This window comes from Halichoeres trimaculatus, unplaced genomic scaffold (assembly GCF_033239565.1).
Source record: "Halichoeres trimaculatus isolate MK-OKI-2021-1 unplaced genomic scaffold, fHalTri1.1 fHalTri1_scaffold_12, whole genome shotgun sequence".
Lineage (NCBI taxonomy): Eukaryota > Metazoa > Chordata > Actinopteri > Labriformes > Labridae > Halichoeres > Halichoeres trimaculatus.
Window position 1 is genome coordinate 25,251,574 of NW_027437190.1, and position 16,460 is coordinate 25,268,033.

Below are 16,460 nucleotides of genomic sequence, written 5' to 3' on the forward strand. Positions count from 1 at the left end.
AACCTACCTCCCCGCCGTCTTGGTTTGAAGTAGCAAATCAAAAGGGCTGTTAGAATTAAGCAAGCAAGGACTGCTGATGCTACATAAACAACAATTAGCCCAGGCTCAGTACCTGTCAAACAAAATCAGAAAGGTTGGTCAGTTTTTATTTGGGTTATGAGTTTCTCAAAGATACAGGGCAAAAACACCCACCTGTTTTGTTGTTATCAGCATTTGATAGTCCACTGGTGCTGTTAGCGTCTCTCAATACAACAGAAATTTGTGTGGTACTGTAGTTCAAAGACACATATGAAGCTACAAGCTCTGTTGTAATCCCCGCGCTTGTGTCCACATTTGTTGTTGTTTCGATGTTACCGGATTCTGTGTATGCACAGTTAACAAAGAGATACTTACTTTGATGCACAAACATGGTAGAATAATTATTAATTGTTTTGTTTCATCTTATCAGAGTGCATTGACGAGTATATGTGTGTGTAATCACACATAAATTAATAGTGAGAAACTGCTCCCAGTGTCCAGTATGTTTAATTACCAGAATTTTCTGTTTTGAAATTCACATTTCCAGAGACTTTTTGGAGATAATCAAATATGATTGACCTTGTAATGAGTTTTGATTCAATGTTTTAAAACTGGCTTTAAAAACCCATTTCAAACTTAGGAATTTACCTGGATGTGTACGGGTAAAACTCCCCCCTAATGCGATGTGTAACTTACCTTGAGTTTTGTTCTGAATTTCTGAAAGAAAAAGAATAAATCTGAAGACCAGTCTGCAGTTTGTGAATTCAGCATCGAAGATAGCAAATGATGAATATCTGAAAAGTGCTGACCTTTCTTCATACTGATGACTATGGGCGCTTCTTTCTGAGATTTACCTTGAGAACAAACTTCGCACCAGTAAAGGCCTTGATCCTCTTCTGTTAAACAGTCAATGACCAGGGAATAGTTTTCCAGGAGCTGTATTCTGGATCGTAACAGCTCATTATATCTCTTTACTCCTGCTTTATCTTGAGTTAATATTAGTGTCCCAGGATTAGTCCATTTGTGTTTCTTGTACAACCATGTCAAAGTGCTGGGGCCACTTTTTGAGTGATGACATGGTATCATCGCCCGTTGTCCCAGTTGGTACTGCAAGGTATCGAGAGCTGTTAAAAAAAAAAGGTTGTCTATTAAACTTCAAAAGTTTTAGTAAATAATGTAAACACTATCCTGAGACAACAAAAACTTTTGAAGATGATATTGTCAAAACAATTTAATTTCAAAAATGAATTTCAAAAACTTTCAAAAACTTAATTTCAATAACTTGGAAAGTTACTTACTGTTTCCTGAGAAAAAAAGAACACTCCAGAAAATCAGTAGAAAAATAAAACCTCTCTGCATCATGTGCTTGAAGAATTACTCCTCTACATAAAAAACAGTAGCACATAGAAACTCTTGCGTCGAAACACTTAAACTGCCCTGAAAACAGTGAATACTCTTCTGCACATCAGACACTTGACAGATTGAAAGTAAGATCAAAATTCAAAATGACGTTTCAAAAGTGGCCTGTCAGCTCATGCAGAGGAAGTTTATTGTGGTTTTCCCCCTCATTGTTCTTTGGTGGTGTCACAGTTACTCACCTTTTAATGTTTGCATAGATGTTAAGATACAGTGATGGCGACAAGGTTAATATCTCATGTAAAGGTGTCAAACACTGTCTTTTCTTTCAGTACTTTCTCGTGAGTCCTTTCTTTTGAGTACTTTTCATGAGTACTTTGAAGGTTCAGAGATCACTGTAGGTCACAAAAGCTGACACTGATAAATAGGGCATTGAGTGGAAAGTTCATAAATGGAAAAATTACACCAGGCCAGAGCAAAACAAATCAGAAATGATTCACAGAAGCAAAACAAGCTCACAGGTGCTTGAGACTTCATGACTTTATCATTGTTTCATTCTGAAATTTCTCTGAAATTTGTGATGTTGACCACTTAAACAAATCTTAACATGATACCCTGTTTTGTTAACATGTTGTTTGTAATTTATTACGTTTTTTTTTTTTTTTTTTTTTTCAGTTTTTTTTTTCACTTTAAGTGGTAAGGGAAGGATAATCTTTTTTGCCAACAGTAAAAAGTTTCCTTTTCACAAATACCACTGTTTTGTTAGGCAATGGTTCCAAAATGCTTTATTAGTTTAAGTAGACTCATTTGACAAAGCCCTGAAGCAGACCTTATGCATCCTTGCATTTGGACCATTGCAGCAGTAGAACTAATTAATATTCAAATGTATGGGTGAGCCTGAGTTCATCAGTTAGTTTCAAACTAACTCAAGCCTAAGGTTTAGCTTGTGTGCAGAAGTTACTTTAACATGTGCTGCAACTGATGCTTTTTATTATCAATCATAATCACCACAAGGACAACAAAGAACAGTACATTCCTCTACTTGAAAGCTTTGATTCAAAATGTAACTACTTTTAATTTATTTCTCTTGAATAATTGAACAATTTAACTATTTTAAATAACTTTTTTCTTTTTTAGAAGGCTTGCATGCCTCTCTTTAAGTGTCAGCCGCACAGGGTCATAGGGTCTTGGTCCTCATTTTGTGAACCTGTTGACCTATACTTATAACAGACAAAGTGTTTAATGAATATTGTATTTAAACTCAACTTAAACAAAAAAGGGGGGGAGTTACTGTGCCACCATGATAAACTATGTAGTTGCAATGAGGAAATGGGCTGTACACAAACAAATTTTATAGATATATAGAATTTGTTGTATTTCTATCATTCATGCTTTTTCATTTATTATTACTTCAATCATTGAATAAGCTATTAAAAATGTGTTGAGATTTTTTTTATTTTATTTTATTTTATGTTTGTATTATAGGCCCATACAAAAACAAAGGGACAAAATTTGATAATAGTTTTAAACGTTGTGTATACTGCTATTCAAGGATTACACAAAAAGCTGGACCCTCTTTTTTATTTTATTTTTTTACTTCATTTAAAAAATGCAAGTTAAGGTAGGTAGGTTTCGCAGAATAACCACAGGTTAAATAAATGTAATAGACTGTGTGATGATAAATGAGTAGATTAAATCTGATACTTCCGTCAACAGAAGCTTCACCAGATGCTCCACCTACCGCGCATCCATCGGCAACCACGTCACACCCATCATCACTCTTCCACTTGCGCAGTTGTTTGAAGAAGGTCACCCACTTTCTCTGTGGTCAGAGTGTTTCTCCAGTGCGTGGTTCACGAGCATCGCCAGCGGAATGGAGCTGACAGCAGCTTTCGTCAAGTTTCAGTTGGCTCACTTGCACCACTTGTTTGCTTTTGTTTGCATTGTTTTCGTCGCCTACAAGCTGAGCACGGCGTTTGCAAAGAGAGCGAAGTCGTTGCGAGCTGCTGAGGTTTTCCCCGGGCCTCCTCCACACTGGCTCTTTGGAAACTTATTGGAGGTAAGGCAGTGGCGCGCGCCCATAGTTACGTTGCAACGACTGCAGGTTTGTGTAACCTGACTTCTTCATGTCACGAGCCAGCAGCATGAATTATGAACACGTAAGCATCGGTAACTACTAACAAGACTCCAGGGACCATTTCGGAGTTCCTGAACCCTAATTACTGTATTACCGATTGTTACAGTTGACTAAATGCGTTTTTAGTGTTCTTTAATAATCCGACTACTTGTACCTAGGAGTAGTGTAAATGTGTGTCGTGCTTTTAAAACATGAAGTTCTCAAAGCATTGACTAACAAAGGTTAATTTAACCTCAACGTCAACGTGTATGCTTGATAAAACTCCCATGTGAACAGTAGTAACATCTTTGAATTTGAAAAACAGAACTATTTTTCACAATAACTTTTTTTTTTTTTTTTACATTGATTCAAAACTTAAATATCTTCAGTTTTTTTCTGAGCATCTTTTTCAAAGTATAAGTTTTGTCCAACCTTTTCCCCTCACATTTTAGACAAGCATCCCTGTAAATGTTTCATAAATTAGACACAAAAACTTTAAGATTTAATGGTATTTTTCTAATGATGTGTCTTTTATTTCTTTTTCATTATTATTTTCTTGCAGTTTCAAGAAGGGAAAGAGTTTGAAAATATTCTGAAATGGTCCAAAGAATACCCGTATATGTTCCCAGTGTGGTTCGGTCCTTTAGTCTGTACCTTCAGCATTAACCATCCAGATTATGTAAAAACCATTCTGGCATCATCAGGTCAGCATTTGACTTTTAACCTGCAATGACATTTTGTTCACTATATTACTTTATTTCATTTAATGATTGATTTTGTCTCAACAATCAAAAGCCAAAGTCATTAACTTTTCTTTTTTTTTTTCCTCTTACAGAGCCAAAGGATGATTTTGCATACAAATTTATTGAATCTTGGATTGGTAAGACGGCTATGTCTGTCTCTTACATAAAGTTTTTACAGGGTGCAGAGTTTGTTCAGCTGAATGGATCAGTCACACACTTGCTGTCTGTTTTTCTTTTTAAGGGGACGGGCTGTTGGTGTCAAAGGGACAGAAATGGTTTCGGCACAGAAGACTACTAACCCCAGGTTTCCATTATGATGTCCTTAAACCATATGTCAAACTGATGTCAGACTCTGCAAAGACTATGCTGGTGCGTAAATGTCAGTTAAGTGATGTAAACCACAATGCATAATCTTTTAATGGTGAAAAGTTGTGTACAGGCATATTTGAAGACATTTTTGGCAAAGTTGGTGGAAGCAGTGAGTGGGTTGAAGTTTCCATGTCCTGCAGAGACCTCACATCTGTTCTCTCACAGGACAAGTGGAAACGTTATGAAACCACCGATGAGGTATTTGAACTATACGAACATGTGAGCCTTATGACACTGGACAGCATTTTGAAGTGTGCCTTCAGTTTCAACAGCAACTGTCAGCTTGAGAGGTGACTAGAAATGTTTTCTTGCCATTTATGATATCAATTTGTTTTCAAGTTTTTCACTGCTTCAGCTGTCTGATCCACATAGAAAAGGCATATGTGGCCTTGATGTGCATGTAATATTGCATTTTTTTTCATTCCAGTGAGAAAAACGAATACATCAAAGCAGTATACGAGCTCAGCTTTCTTATAAACAAGCGTGCACGAACGTTCCCGTACCACAACAACCTGATTTTCTATTTGAGCCCACATGGCTACAGATACAGAAAAGCATGCAAGGTGGCTCATGACCACACAGGTAAGACATTATTCAGTAAATTTCAAACATATAAAGAGGTGTCACTTTTTATTAATACGACTGAATCCTGCAAGTACTCATCTATTATCCTGTCTTTTGAAGATAAAGTCATAAAAAGAAGGAAAGAAGCAATCAAAGATGAGAAGGACTTGGAGAGCAGAAAGAAGAAAAGACACCTGGATTTTCTGGATATCCTTCTTGAAGCAAGAGTATGTCATTTGCTTGCAAGTCTATGGGTTTATGAAATTTATCCTATACTGCAGTATACCCACTTTCATAACATTAGCATTAACCTAAAATGTATGACAACTCAAAAGGGAACAGACAGGTATGAAAAAATAAGAGCTATTAAGGCTATAAACAAGTGGAAAAATAATTTTGGGAACATAAGGTTAAAAAGAAGGCTTTTCTTCTAAACTTATTTCTGCAAACAACACGTGCAAGTGGCAAAACCCTGGTAAAACAAAAGGCTGCTGTTCAGGCGCAAATGTCCAGAATAGCAATGGCCAGTGATACAAAGACATCAGTCAGGCTTTTTGTCCCTCTGTGAAGCGACCTTCATCAGTGGCCTGGAAACAAATACTGTATGCTCTGTGCAGCACTGGTGAGACTTCCTAGGACTCCTGCTTGCTGTAATTACACCAGGTCTTAACCTGTTCAGGTTTATTGTTTGTCACCAGTCAACATCATTAATGTGTTATCAAATCTAGCATCTGATTTTTACTAGAAGGAAAAACATCACTCTTTTGCCTACCATCAGCTATAGCAACTCCATTGTGGTAAAGTTAAAGTTTTTTCCCGAACTTTTTCTGTGGTGGCAGAATATCAGTCCCATCTGAGGCCATTTATGTGTTGTGTAACACTCAAAAAAAATGCCAAAGGAAAAAAACTTATCCGTTAAACAGCTCTTAACTGCCATCAAGGTAGATGTTCTCAGTATTACACATTAATTATAGAAAAATCCCTTCTTTGTCATATGTTTTAAGCAGGGTGTATCGTGTTTGCTTTCTGGTTGAGCCCATTTTCACTTTTCACAGAAAGTTGGTTCTGTTGTTTGTGCTTAATTCACCTTTAAGAAAAGAGAAAAGCAAAGAAAAATGTGGGTTACTGGGTTACTTCTAATATAAAGTTGAAAATAGAATGCTTTTATCCTTTTTATGTGTATTAAATGCTCATTTATGAGGATTTTATAGTTAATAGCAGTGCCACCTTTTAAAGTAGCTTTGAATAAAATTCGTTGTAGTCGACTTTTTGAAGTTTATGTAATGTTTGTTTCAATGGAGGAAGAGGAATTTAAGAAAATAGTGTCTTAAAATAAATGACTCCTCTTTCTCCTATAGGATGAAAACAAGCAGGGTTTGTCTGATGAAAATATGCGAGCAGAGGTGGACACCTTCATGTTTGAGGGCCATGACACCACAGCCAGTGGCCTCTCTTTCATCCTCTACTGTCTGGCCTGCCACCCAGAGCACCAGCAGCTCTGCAGAGAGGAGGTTAATCAAGTCCTAGATGGCAAAGACAGCATGGAGTGGTAGGTTTGTGTGCTGAAATGAATGCCAAAATCATGACAAGTCACATTCCAGGGGGCTGAAAGCAGATATTTTAAACATCAACATCCAACATCTTTTGTCTGTCTCATTTTAAGGGAGGATCTCAGCAAACTTCCGTACACCACAATGTGCATAAAGGAATCTCTGCGTCTCTACCCTCCTGTTCCTGGGATGGCCAGACAAATCACCAAACCTATCACCTTCTTTGATGGGAGGACTCTGCCAGCAGGTCTGCCACAAAGATCTTATCTTGCTAAATCAGTGTTATAGTAAACAAAACAATAACCTTTCCTCCCCTGGAAATCGTTGGAATATTAACTTGTGGTAGCTATTCCCCCAATCAGCTTTCTTAAGTCTTGCACTTCGGTTATTGCGTTACTTGAAATACTTCACTTATTCTCCTTTAACGTACATATTACTGTTTTGTTTCCATGGATGTTGCTGAAAGATTAGAAACACATTTCAGTCTAAAACGTCTCTAGTTAATATTCCACTTCCTTGCATCTTGCCCTACATATTTTGAAGAGATCTTTGGCAGCATGGTGAAGAGTCGAAAAACAGGTTTCTGATATGCTAGGTGTTAACTTGAGGAAGCAAATATGTGTTTAACCCCTGGTAAACTGGGCAGGTTCATACTCATACACTATTGATAAGTGCTGTCACTGTGTAACACTAAATGTGATGTTCTGGTAGGGTCTCAAGTCGGAACCAGCGTGTTTGGGATTCACAGGAATCCAGCTGTCTGGGAAAACCCTGATGTAAGTTGATGTGATTTCATTCTTTATGGACTGAAAGTTGAACTTTGCCAGCTAACTTCTTTGTTTACATTTTGAATAATCAGTGACACAAGTAAAGGGTTTGAAACCCCTCCTCTCTAAGAATTAACACCATGCTTTTGTTCCCATCATGACTGGACACAGGTGTTCGACCCCCTGCGTTTCCTGCCAGAGAATGTTTCCAAGAGGTCGCCTCATGCATTCGTGCCTTTCTCTGCAGGGCCAAGGTTTGTCCTCTGCCGACACAATGTGACTGGGTCACTAAAACATCTGATAGTGGTTTACAGCTTGTCCTGCTGTTTACCCAGTTATCTGTCTAGGTCTACATTGTGTTGACAGTTCACTCAGATACAATAAAAACCTGGGATAGGTTTTATTAGTGGAAAAATATGTATAGTTTAACCAAGGACTTATTTAGTCATGATTTTTTTTCAGGTGCTTTGGCTCATTGAGGTTTTCAAAAGAGTATTTGAAATAAAAATCAAATTTAGTGGTATTTTATTAATACAACAGGAAGTGTGAAAACAGTATTTTTTAATCTGTCTAATTATTTTAAATTTGTTAAAGCAGTGTAGCTTGTCAGTTATTGAAACAACTCTTTTTGTAAGTTTAACAGGTCTTGACCTTCTAATATTCTAACTTCTAATATTATAGTATTTTCAAAGACCGACATTAAGACAAGAAAAGGAGCCTTATCTCTTTGGCTTTCTTTTAACAGACAGAAACTTCAGTAGACCTATGTTAGGCAGACATCAGTTAAGGCTGTGTCGGGGTTAGAGATAGGGATGTTTATTACCTACCAGCACTGTAAACTCATTCTCTTGCTTTAGAAACTGTAACATATAAAGTGCCAAACTTTTGCCCACTGTTTGGGTAATACTTAAGCATTGCGCAACAAAAACATAATTTTAAGGCAAAGGCCTTATTCATCAGTACTTTTTCTCCATTTGGACAAATCTTTCAAAGGTTTAAGTGAGTAAAGTCTTTTTCAGGTGTATGAGCTCTTATGGGTTAATGCATCTTTAGAAGAGGGTGACTATAGGCCATAATAAATAAGGAGTTCATTATTACAATGCACATAATCTGAAAGAAAATGCTATTTCTGGGTAGAAAATAAGACTTAAGAATATAAATGATAAGGATTGTTCTCTGGTGTAGCATTTTTATTGTCAGGTAATTAAAAGGCGTTTTAGGGTTTGTTTATCTTCTCTTCAGTTAAATTTGGTCCCTGTGTACTTTGGCCCTTATTTTGGAAAATGGTTCAAGTTACGTCATAAACTTTACAACACAAAATTTATTCAATAGGGAACAATTCCCAAAAGCTTATGCTAACATTAATTCATGTTAAAAACAAAAAACAAAAAGTGAAAGAGTCCAGATCACACAAAGTTTTACCACAGGGCAGTTTGAGATTACTTCAGTCCACATTCCAAACTGATAACGGCCTCACTGCATGCTGATTGGTACGCGTTTTTTACATTCATTATTATATCATTTTATAGTTTTGCGTACGTCTCCCTCCTCAGAAACTGCATCGGTCAGAACTTTGCAATGAACGAGATGAAAGTGGTCACAGCACTGACACTGAAGAAATACCATCTGATGGAGGACCCCTCTCAAAAACCCAAGCTCGCCCCCAGACTGGTGCTTCGCTCTCTCAACGGCATCTACATCAAGATCAAACCTGTAGAGCCAGAAGTGTAAAAGGGAAAATGAAAGATGCTGTGCACTTTTCAGAAAGGGAAAGTATGACAAGCTGCTGTGAAGTTTAATTTTGAATAAGCTTTCGTGTAGACATAAAATCAGTAAAAGGTAACAATAGGAATAAAAAGAGAAATACACCATGTAGCTGCTCTGACAATCATTTTCTCTTGTTGTAGCAGGTTTTGATGTAGGATTATGTTTTGAGTAAATTGCACTGATAACTTTCATTTGTGTTAAATTGTTCCACTGTTTTATTAATTGTCCTATTCTCTTAATAAAGACAGAAAAGCATTGGAATTAAATCAAATACAGAGTTCAATCCACTAAATTATGTTTCTACTTGTTGCTGACATAATTGAGTGTTTCTATGGCTGCTCATCAACTTTGTACAGACTTGTAAATGGGGAGGGTGCGTCAGTTGGAGTTTTGTCCTTATACCCATCCTCTCTACTTGAATATTAACAGGACATCATATGAGCCTGTGCTGCATGGGCACATTTTAACCAGGTCTTAAGTGCAGCTGGCCATAAAGCATTCAGAGGGCTCTGTTGTATGCATCACCTTTCATTAGGCTAAAAAGCTGGATTCATTTCAGAGGCTTTTGAGTCAAAAGTAAGTCATTTTTTATTTACAGTTATATGAATACAAATCCACATGCCCACAAGGACAAAAAGTCACCAGTACAGCTTGTAAAAGTAAAACATTAGTTCTGGATCTCACTTGTATAAAACAGACACTACCTGGGAACTGTTAGTGTGCACGGATGGTTTCTTATTGCACCAACTTGACACCTTGTGGTTTAATGACCCGCTTTCATTTCAAAGTTTATGTGTTGCTGCTGTGGTGACCTTGTGGTTCACCAACACCTCCTTAACCAGAGCCCTCACAATGTCCTACGAGATTCCACCTGAAGACCTTTGATCACTGACCCACTTACTCGGTTTGTCTTCTGTCTTCCTGGGCTCACCTCAGAACAGGTAAAGCACCCCTGACCCCTCCCTCAAATAAAAAAGAACAACCTCTACACCTGGGGAACAATCTTCTACCAGTTCATAAATCTTTGACATGACCCCCATGAGTTTGCTATTGTGCAATCAGTCTAAACTTATTACAAAAACATGAAAAGTTGAATGATGAAAGCTGATCTGTACTTTGCTGCAAGTGTATAAGCTAAGAGGCTACATAGCTATGAGAATACACCAAATTTAGTCCTTTTACACTTATTTTGCAAAAAGGTTAGTATTTGTGAATTTGCCATCATTGAAATCCTGCTTTATAGCTTCCAAATAAAAGCCCAGTTAACTCCCAACATAGAAAACTGTCAGATCATTTTATTTACAGAACACTGGTGCTGGGGAAAAGGGCGGCAACCAATTTAGAATCAAACGTAAATATTGGAGGAAAAATACAGTTACAGTTAAAAATACAGTCTTCGAGACAGGGAAAATGGCTTTTGCAGGAGACTCTGAACAATTATATTTTTATTCTACCAGTATTACTTTAACTGGTCTTAATGGATTTAACTTCTGATTCTTAAGCCTCCGTGAAAACTCTTTGAGCACAAGTCACCATCTAGTGGCCTGTAAGACAAAAGCAAGATGCTACTGTAAATGTCACATTGGTCTTATACATGTATGGAAATGTTTAAGGGAGTAAAACACTCACATTTCATCATCAGGTTTGAAAATAAAAGCAGCCCTGTGTCTTGATAGAAACTGACTTGATGTCTCAAAGTTTCCTGACTTCTCACAGTTAAATCTTTTATAAAAACTATGTTTTTGTCATATTTGACAGCATTATCAAAATACTGGAGTGACAAAAGCATCTGTTAAAACATGTCTAGTACAAAAAAAAAATCCATCTTTACACAGTTCACACAGTCAACGACATAACGGCCCATCTCATCCTCGTGGCCCATCCCTCACAGATATCAATGCATACAGAAGGTTTTCTTTTTTTTCCTGTTTATTTCAAAATCAATCAGATTACTCTGTCCTGTTTCACGTATGAAGCGAGACTTTTTCATATGGATATACCTGTCAATGAACCACAGTGAAGTGATGTGGTGCCTTTTTGCGTAGACAATGAGTAACAACAAATAAAAAATAACAAGAAACTGAGAAGCATTAACTCCGCCCCGCCAGGCCACAGTCCCTGATGAATCCGCTGGTAACCTGAGAGTCAGCGGCTTGAACAAACCGGTTAGATGAGTAGTGATGGGGTGGGCTTCTTTCCCGGCCAAGCTTCTTTGGCGTACTTCTTTTTGCGTGGTTCGTTGTGGGTCTCTGGTAGGTAAGGGGCAGTGACAGGGGTGGGGTTGAGGGTGACAGGGGGCTGGGGGGCCTCTGGGGCCAGGTCCACCTCTGGTGCTGGATTGGGGAAGGGCAGAGGGAGCCCTCCCTGCATCGCGGCACCTCCTGGGGCTCCTGTGGGCTGGTTCTCATGACTGGTGGGAGGCAAGTCACCATAGAGACCACCACCCAAGCTGTATCCATGGATCCGCTTCAAACTCATGTCATCCAGACCGAGACTGTTTTGGCCCTCTGATCTGCGTTTCTGCAGCATAGATCAACATGATTAACATGAGATATTGTGCATTTTGCTATAAACTCAAACACTATCAACTCTGCTGGTCACACACCCAAGTATTCACAGTACTTCTTTTAACTGCAACCAATCTGCACTGGGAATTATGTTACCATGACCTAACTGGCAAACACAGTCCTGCTTTGTAGCTACAACGTCTGCAAAAATGAAACAAGACTGATATTTGAAAGACTAAACCAAAGCTTACCTTTATTGGGATGACAGCTGTCTGCACCATGTTCCTAAAGCGCCCCACTGAGGGGTCTATGTCCTCTGTAAGTGTCACAAATACAGGTATCATAATTACATTCAGAGTGCAAAAATGGGCTTGGTAAATAGCAAAAAAGACAAGCAGAAAAAACAGAGTCCAGTAGCAGTAGAAACTTGAACTACACAAATAAATCACCCACAAAGCTCGAGTGTAATAAATGCATCCTGCTAATAAAGACTTTGTTTTTGCAAGAATGATTAAATAAAGCACAGACTGCAAAATGTGTTTTGAATGTTCTCAGCTGGGATATTCTTAACATAAATATGTTATCTGCTTATACATATATACACACACACACATACCCTCCTCATTTGTTCTTTTTGAACACAACTATATCAAGAACTTAATGTTTTATTTTATTTCATTTATCAATAAACTACAGTGTACACATGGCTTTTGAAAATAAAATATATTTGTAGTTCTGTCTCAAAAATTCAAATTCCCCAAGTTTCATTATTCAGGAATTAAAAATTCATAACTAATGTGCAGCCCTTAAGGCCATTCTAACAGTCAACCACCTTTGTAAAAGATGTAACTAAATATGGCGCCCATCTAAAAGTGTCCTCATACTTTTGCCGTTGAAATACATCTGAGAAATTCATCAGCTAATAAGCACAAAGAACCTTACTTTTAAAATCATAGATAAAAAAACACCTAACATACTCATGGATAAGTTAAAGTACTGCAGCTCAGCTTTCAGATCTTTAAACACCCAGTTCCAGATAAGGACTCCAGGACAATGGAATCTATGAGGATCACATCCCTATGAGTGCATTAACTCTCCTAAGAAGCACATATCTGGTGAATGAAATACATTTGTATCATATTTTACATATTGAATGTTTCCAAAGGTACAAACTGGGGGAATACTTGAAAGCTGGTGTCAACACAGTTGACAATGAGAGAAGACTTACAAAGTAGCTAAAGTGAGGACTTAGTATTTTTGATCAGCCACATCTTGTAAACAAGAAATTCTTTAATAACAACAAGCAGCAAATTGTTTTCAGCTGTATCGCACTTATTTTGTTGGTAAAAATGCTTCTTAGTATATCACTTTGTTTTGTACCTGGATTGATGATTGAGTCCTCCTCATTGAACGTAACCCTGGAGTTTCTCCGTTTCCTCTTAGGCCTCTGGATTTCCAGATTGCCCTCCTCAATGGTAAGCATGGAGATCCTCTTGTTGTGGGCTGTGTTGAACTCTGTCAAGTTCTGGCAGAAGACAAGAGGTAATGGTAAAAATATCATAATGTAGCAAAGATCGATGAGAGTATTAGTTGAAAATAACATATGGGAACGTAAAACGCAGGGCAAGAAATAAATACTGGATTAATTTTCTGACTTTCTCCATGCAGATATTATCTTATCATGGTACCACATGTACCTCAAGCTCTGTCTCTTCTTCAGGAAGTCCAAGCAGTCCTTTCAGCTCCTCATCATCGCCCGTCTTATTGTCCCCTGTTCCAGCTGTGCCTTGGGTTTGGGGTTTCTCTCTGATGGTGTAAGTCCGTGTTGAAGCCCCGAAGGACATTGTGGAGTCTATGGGAATCTGTTGGGGCTTGTGTGCCTCCAGACGGATGTGTCCAAGGAAGGTACCATGTGCTGAGAAGTTGTCAATAGAATTTGCATTCATTACTTTGTTGACAAAAATGTTCCCATGGCTTTATCCCCCAGAAAACACATCAAAACCGAGAGAAATTAATAAATCATTCCAAAAGACTCTTGATCACAGAGCTGCAATGAGATCTGTTAATTATTTTTGCTCAAAAATAAAAAAGCAGGCATCATTTTTAATCAAATGATCTAGTTATTTTTGGCCAATACTGACTTATTCATAAACTAATACTGCTATATAAAGCTAAAGTGTCTACTAGTTGTACATGATTGTGACAAGAGACAATATTTTTCTTGTTCTATGTTTTTTATATTTAAGTGAATATGTTTCAAATGATGCCTTACTGCTGTTGAGGTCTATAAGAAAGACCCTCTTCAGGTGTTTGTGGTAGACCAAGGCTGCGTGGACACGTGAGCATGACTGATGGTCGATGGTGAAGTCACACCAATCTGGATTTCTTCCAAACAGGTAATACTTCTTTTCATCTATAATCAGTTTCTGGAGCGAGAGAAAGTGTCAGTCAAATATCGTCATTGGAAAAGAGGAATGAATAATAGATGATCAGTTAATTAACAAAGTGTCTGTGCCTTTGAGCCATAACTTTACAGTGCTACTCCCCACTGAAAAGCTTAAATCTCAGGGCTGATGCTGTTCTTGCACCGTTTGAAGCCATGCAGCCATTGACAATCCCAGTGTTCAAAACACTGGGACAAAGTGGACTGTCAGGCTCGTATCTGGTGCTTTTAAACTGCCCCTAACATGTAGTTTTACAACCTTAAAATGCGTGATCAACAGAGGGAAAAAATAACCTTTAAAGGGTTTCAGTTACCTCGATTAGTTTGTCTCCCTTCATCACGTCTAGATGGAGCCCTGGGGGCGGCTTGCCTGCCCTGAAAAACAAGTTGTGAAGGTTTTGGTTGTTTGAACGATCCCCAATTCAGTTGGATACAAAACCCGCTAATTTAATACCCATGCGTTAGTGATGTTATTTGTAAAGCCTTCAACAGGAAACAAAACATCCTTTATTTAAGCTAGCTTATTAAAACGCTTATGGCGGTCGTCATCTTCTGCAGGACAAATGTAATTTATCACATGGAAATTTTGTGGTACCACATTTTATCATTTATTTTTCCCAATGGATGCCTTCTGTATTTAAAATACACTCTAAAACCAATATATACGATTTATCCGATTCGAAAACACCCTCGTTTATCCCTTTATGGGGGCGTTTGAGGGGTTAGCATACTAGCTCGCTTGGCTTCCAGTGTTAGCTGTGTTCGCCCCACGCGCCACCTTCAATACACATCTGTTATATGGATGCGTGCACGTTATTCTGCTCATGTGCAGTCAGTGATGCATTTCGAACATTTTGATCAACTTTAGCATGTGTATTTACTCACCATGATGGACAATCAAAGGGAGGAGGACCCTCTTTGCTAACTTTAGTCGCCATCTTGCCTCATTTTATCAACGCCGAGATGCATGTTGGGTAAGCGTCGCTTTGGGTTATTGGGAGTTGAAGTCCTATACACCATAGTTAAAAACAAAATTAAAGATGAATAAAGAAGAAATAATTAAATTAAAAGCGCATACTAAATTTTTGAATAAATAAGCATATTTATAACGTATTGGATTAATAACGTGAGGGTTATTTCAGTGACTGAAAAAACCTTTTGGTGGCCTAATTGAACACTAGAGGTTATCAGATACAAAACATCTAACTCAAAAAGTACATGTTGCAGAGAAAAAAAAATGTGGTTGAAATGTAACCTCTTTGGCTTTTGTTATTTTAGACATCTTAAGGTTTGATTTGTGTCGCCAGGGCCTTTCCCCTGAAGAGTGTTTGTGACTTGCTTAACATCAGCCGAAGTTATGTCCACCTGCTGAGGAGACCGAGGTCATTTGGAGTGTGCATGACTCTGCTCAGGATATTTTGTGATACTGTGGTAGCATCTGCACTTTTCTATGCAGTAGGACTAGAAGAGACTAGAGACAGGCCAGGAAAGCCAGGTTTGTCCTGGACTGCTCCTTGTACTCTCTTGAAGAGGTGGGTGAGACAGGAGGATGCCAGCAAAGCGTGCATACTTAATGAATGAGCCCTCTCACCTGCTGTAATAAGTTCATTCAGCCGCAGATTGAGATACCCTGCAAGATGGAGCTTTACTGTGGGTCTTTCTTCCAGTTTGTAATAAGACTTAACAACATCAGCATCTCTGTCTGATGCCAACATTACTGTACTCACACCACCATGCCTTTCATAACACTATTGCAGATATTTTTTCATACTCACTGGTGGTGCTACAGTTTTTCTTGTGTTTAATTTGTTGCAAATTTGTACATATTGTAAGTTTCTTCTTTTAGTTTTTAGTTTCTATGACTATCTCTTGTTCTATCATTGCATTCTGTTTGTTGTTTTAGTTTTTTTTCTTTTTAATTCTTTATGACCTTTATTTAATATTTCAGGATATAAAATACAAAAAAGCACCTTTCTAGCCCAGTACAGTACACCCACATAGCAAATTCACACAAAAGCCAGTGAAACAAACAGTACAGTGAGATATAAACAGTTCAAAGGTTTAACAGGTTCTAGAGCAGAGGACTTCTTCATCTATAGAGTTTTCTTGTCCTGAGCTCAGTAAGAATGTTTTTAAAAACTGTCATCTATGATCACAGACTGATGGATTACAGCATTTGCTAAGTATTGATGATGAAACAGAAAAGTCTTTCCTTTGTGTCTTGCCTGGTCCCCTAAGAATAGCACACTCCCACTTCCTC

At 38.0% G+C, this 16,460-nt stretch overlaps 2 protein-coding genes across 2 annotated transcripts; one reads left to right on the forward strand and one right to left on the reverse strand.

Moving 5' to 3' along the window:
• The first annotated feature begins 3,148 nt into the window (after positions 1-3,148).
• On the forward strand, positions 3,149-9,456 carry cyp4t8 (cytochrome P450, family 4, subfamily T, polypeptide 8). Its single transcript, XM_074683320.1, has 12 exons — positions 3,149-3,433; positions 4,053-4,194; positions 4,326-4,370; positions 4,475-4,602; positions 4,768-4,892; positions 5,030-5,184; positions 5,287-5,393; positions 6,525-6,715; positions 6,830-6,963; positions 7,428-7,492; positions 7,655-7,737; positions 9,037-9,456. The coding sequence occupies exons 1-12, from the start codon at positions 3,248-3,250 to the stop codon at positions 9,212-9,214; spliced, it is 1,539 nt and encodes a 512-aa protein (XP_074539421.1). The 5' UTR covers positions 3,149-3,247; the 3' UTR covers positions 9,215-9,456.
• Positions 9,457-9,897: 441 nt separating this feature from the next.
• ppp1r8b (protein phosphatase 1, regulatory subunit 8b) lies at positions 9,898-15,177 on the reverse strand. Its single transcript, XM_074683322.1, has 7 exons — positions 15,086-15,177; positions 14,515-14,575; positions 14,030-14,183; positions 13,455-13,672; positions 13,138-13,282; positions 12,009-12,073; positions 9,898-11,770 (listed from the first exon to the last, which is right to left on the reverse strand). The coding sequence occupies exons 1-7, from the start codon at positions 15,136-15,138 to the stop codon at positions 11,417-11,419; spliced, it is 1,050 nt and encodes a 349-aa protein (XP_074539423.1). The 5' UTR covers positions 15,139-15,177; the 3' UTR covers positions 9,898-11,416.
• Between the last annotated feature and the right edge of the window lie 1,283 nt (positions 15,178-16,460).

What these genes read in the sequence shown, in the direction of transcription:
- ppp1r8b (XM_074683322.1), bottom strand. Translation starts at nt 15,138, where the DNA reads ATGGCGACTAAAGTTAGCAAAGAGGGTCCTCCTCCCTTTGATTGTCCA. An exon ending in TCTTATAGACCTCAACAGCA is followed by an intron (nt 13,673 to 14,029) that starts GTAAGGCATCAT and finishes ACAACTTCTCAG; the next exon opens with CACATGGTACCTTCCTTGGA. An exon ending in GGACTCAATCATCAATCCAG is followed by an intron (nt 12,074 to 13,137) that starts GTACAAAACAAA and finishes TGACACTTACAG; the next exon opens with AGGACATAGACCCCTCAGTG.
- cyp4t8 (XM_074683320.1), top strand. Translation starts at nt 3,248, where the DNA reads ATGGAGCTGACAGCAGCTTTCGTCAAGTTTCAGTTGGCTCACTTGCAC. An exon ending in ATTTATTGAATCTTGGATTG is followed by an intron (nt 4,371 to 4,474) that starts GTAAGACGGCTA and finishes TTTCTTTTTAAG; the next exon opens with GGGACGGGCTGTTGGTGTCA. An exon ending in TGGGAGGACTCTGCCAGCAG is followed by an intron (nt 6,964 to 7,427) that starts GTCTGCCACAAA and finishes ATGTTCTGGTAG; the next exon opens with GGTCTCAAGTCGGAACCAGC.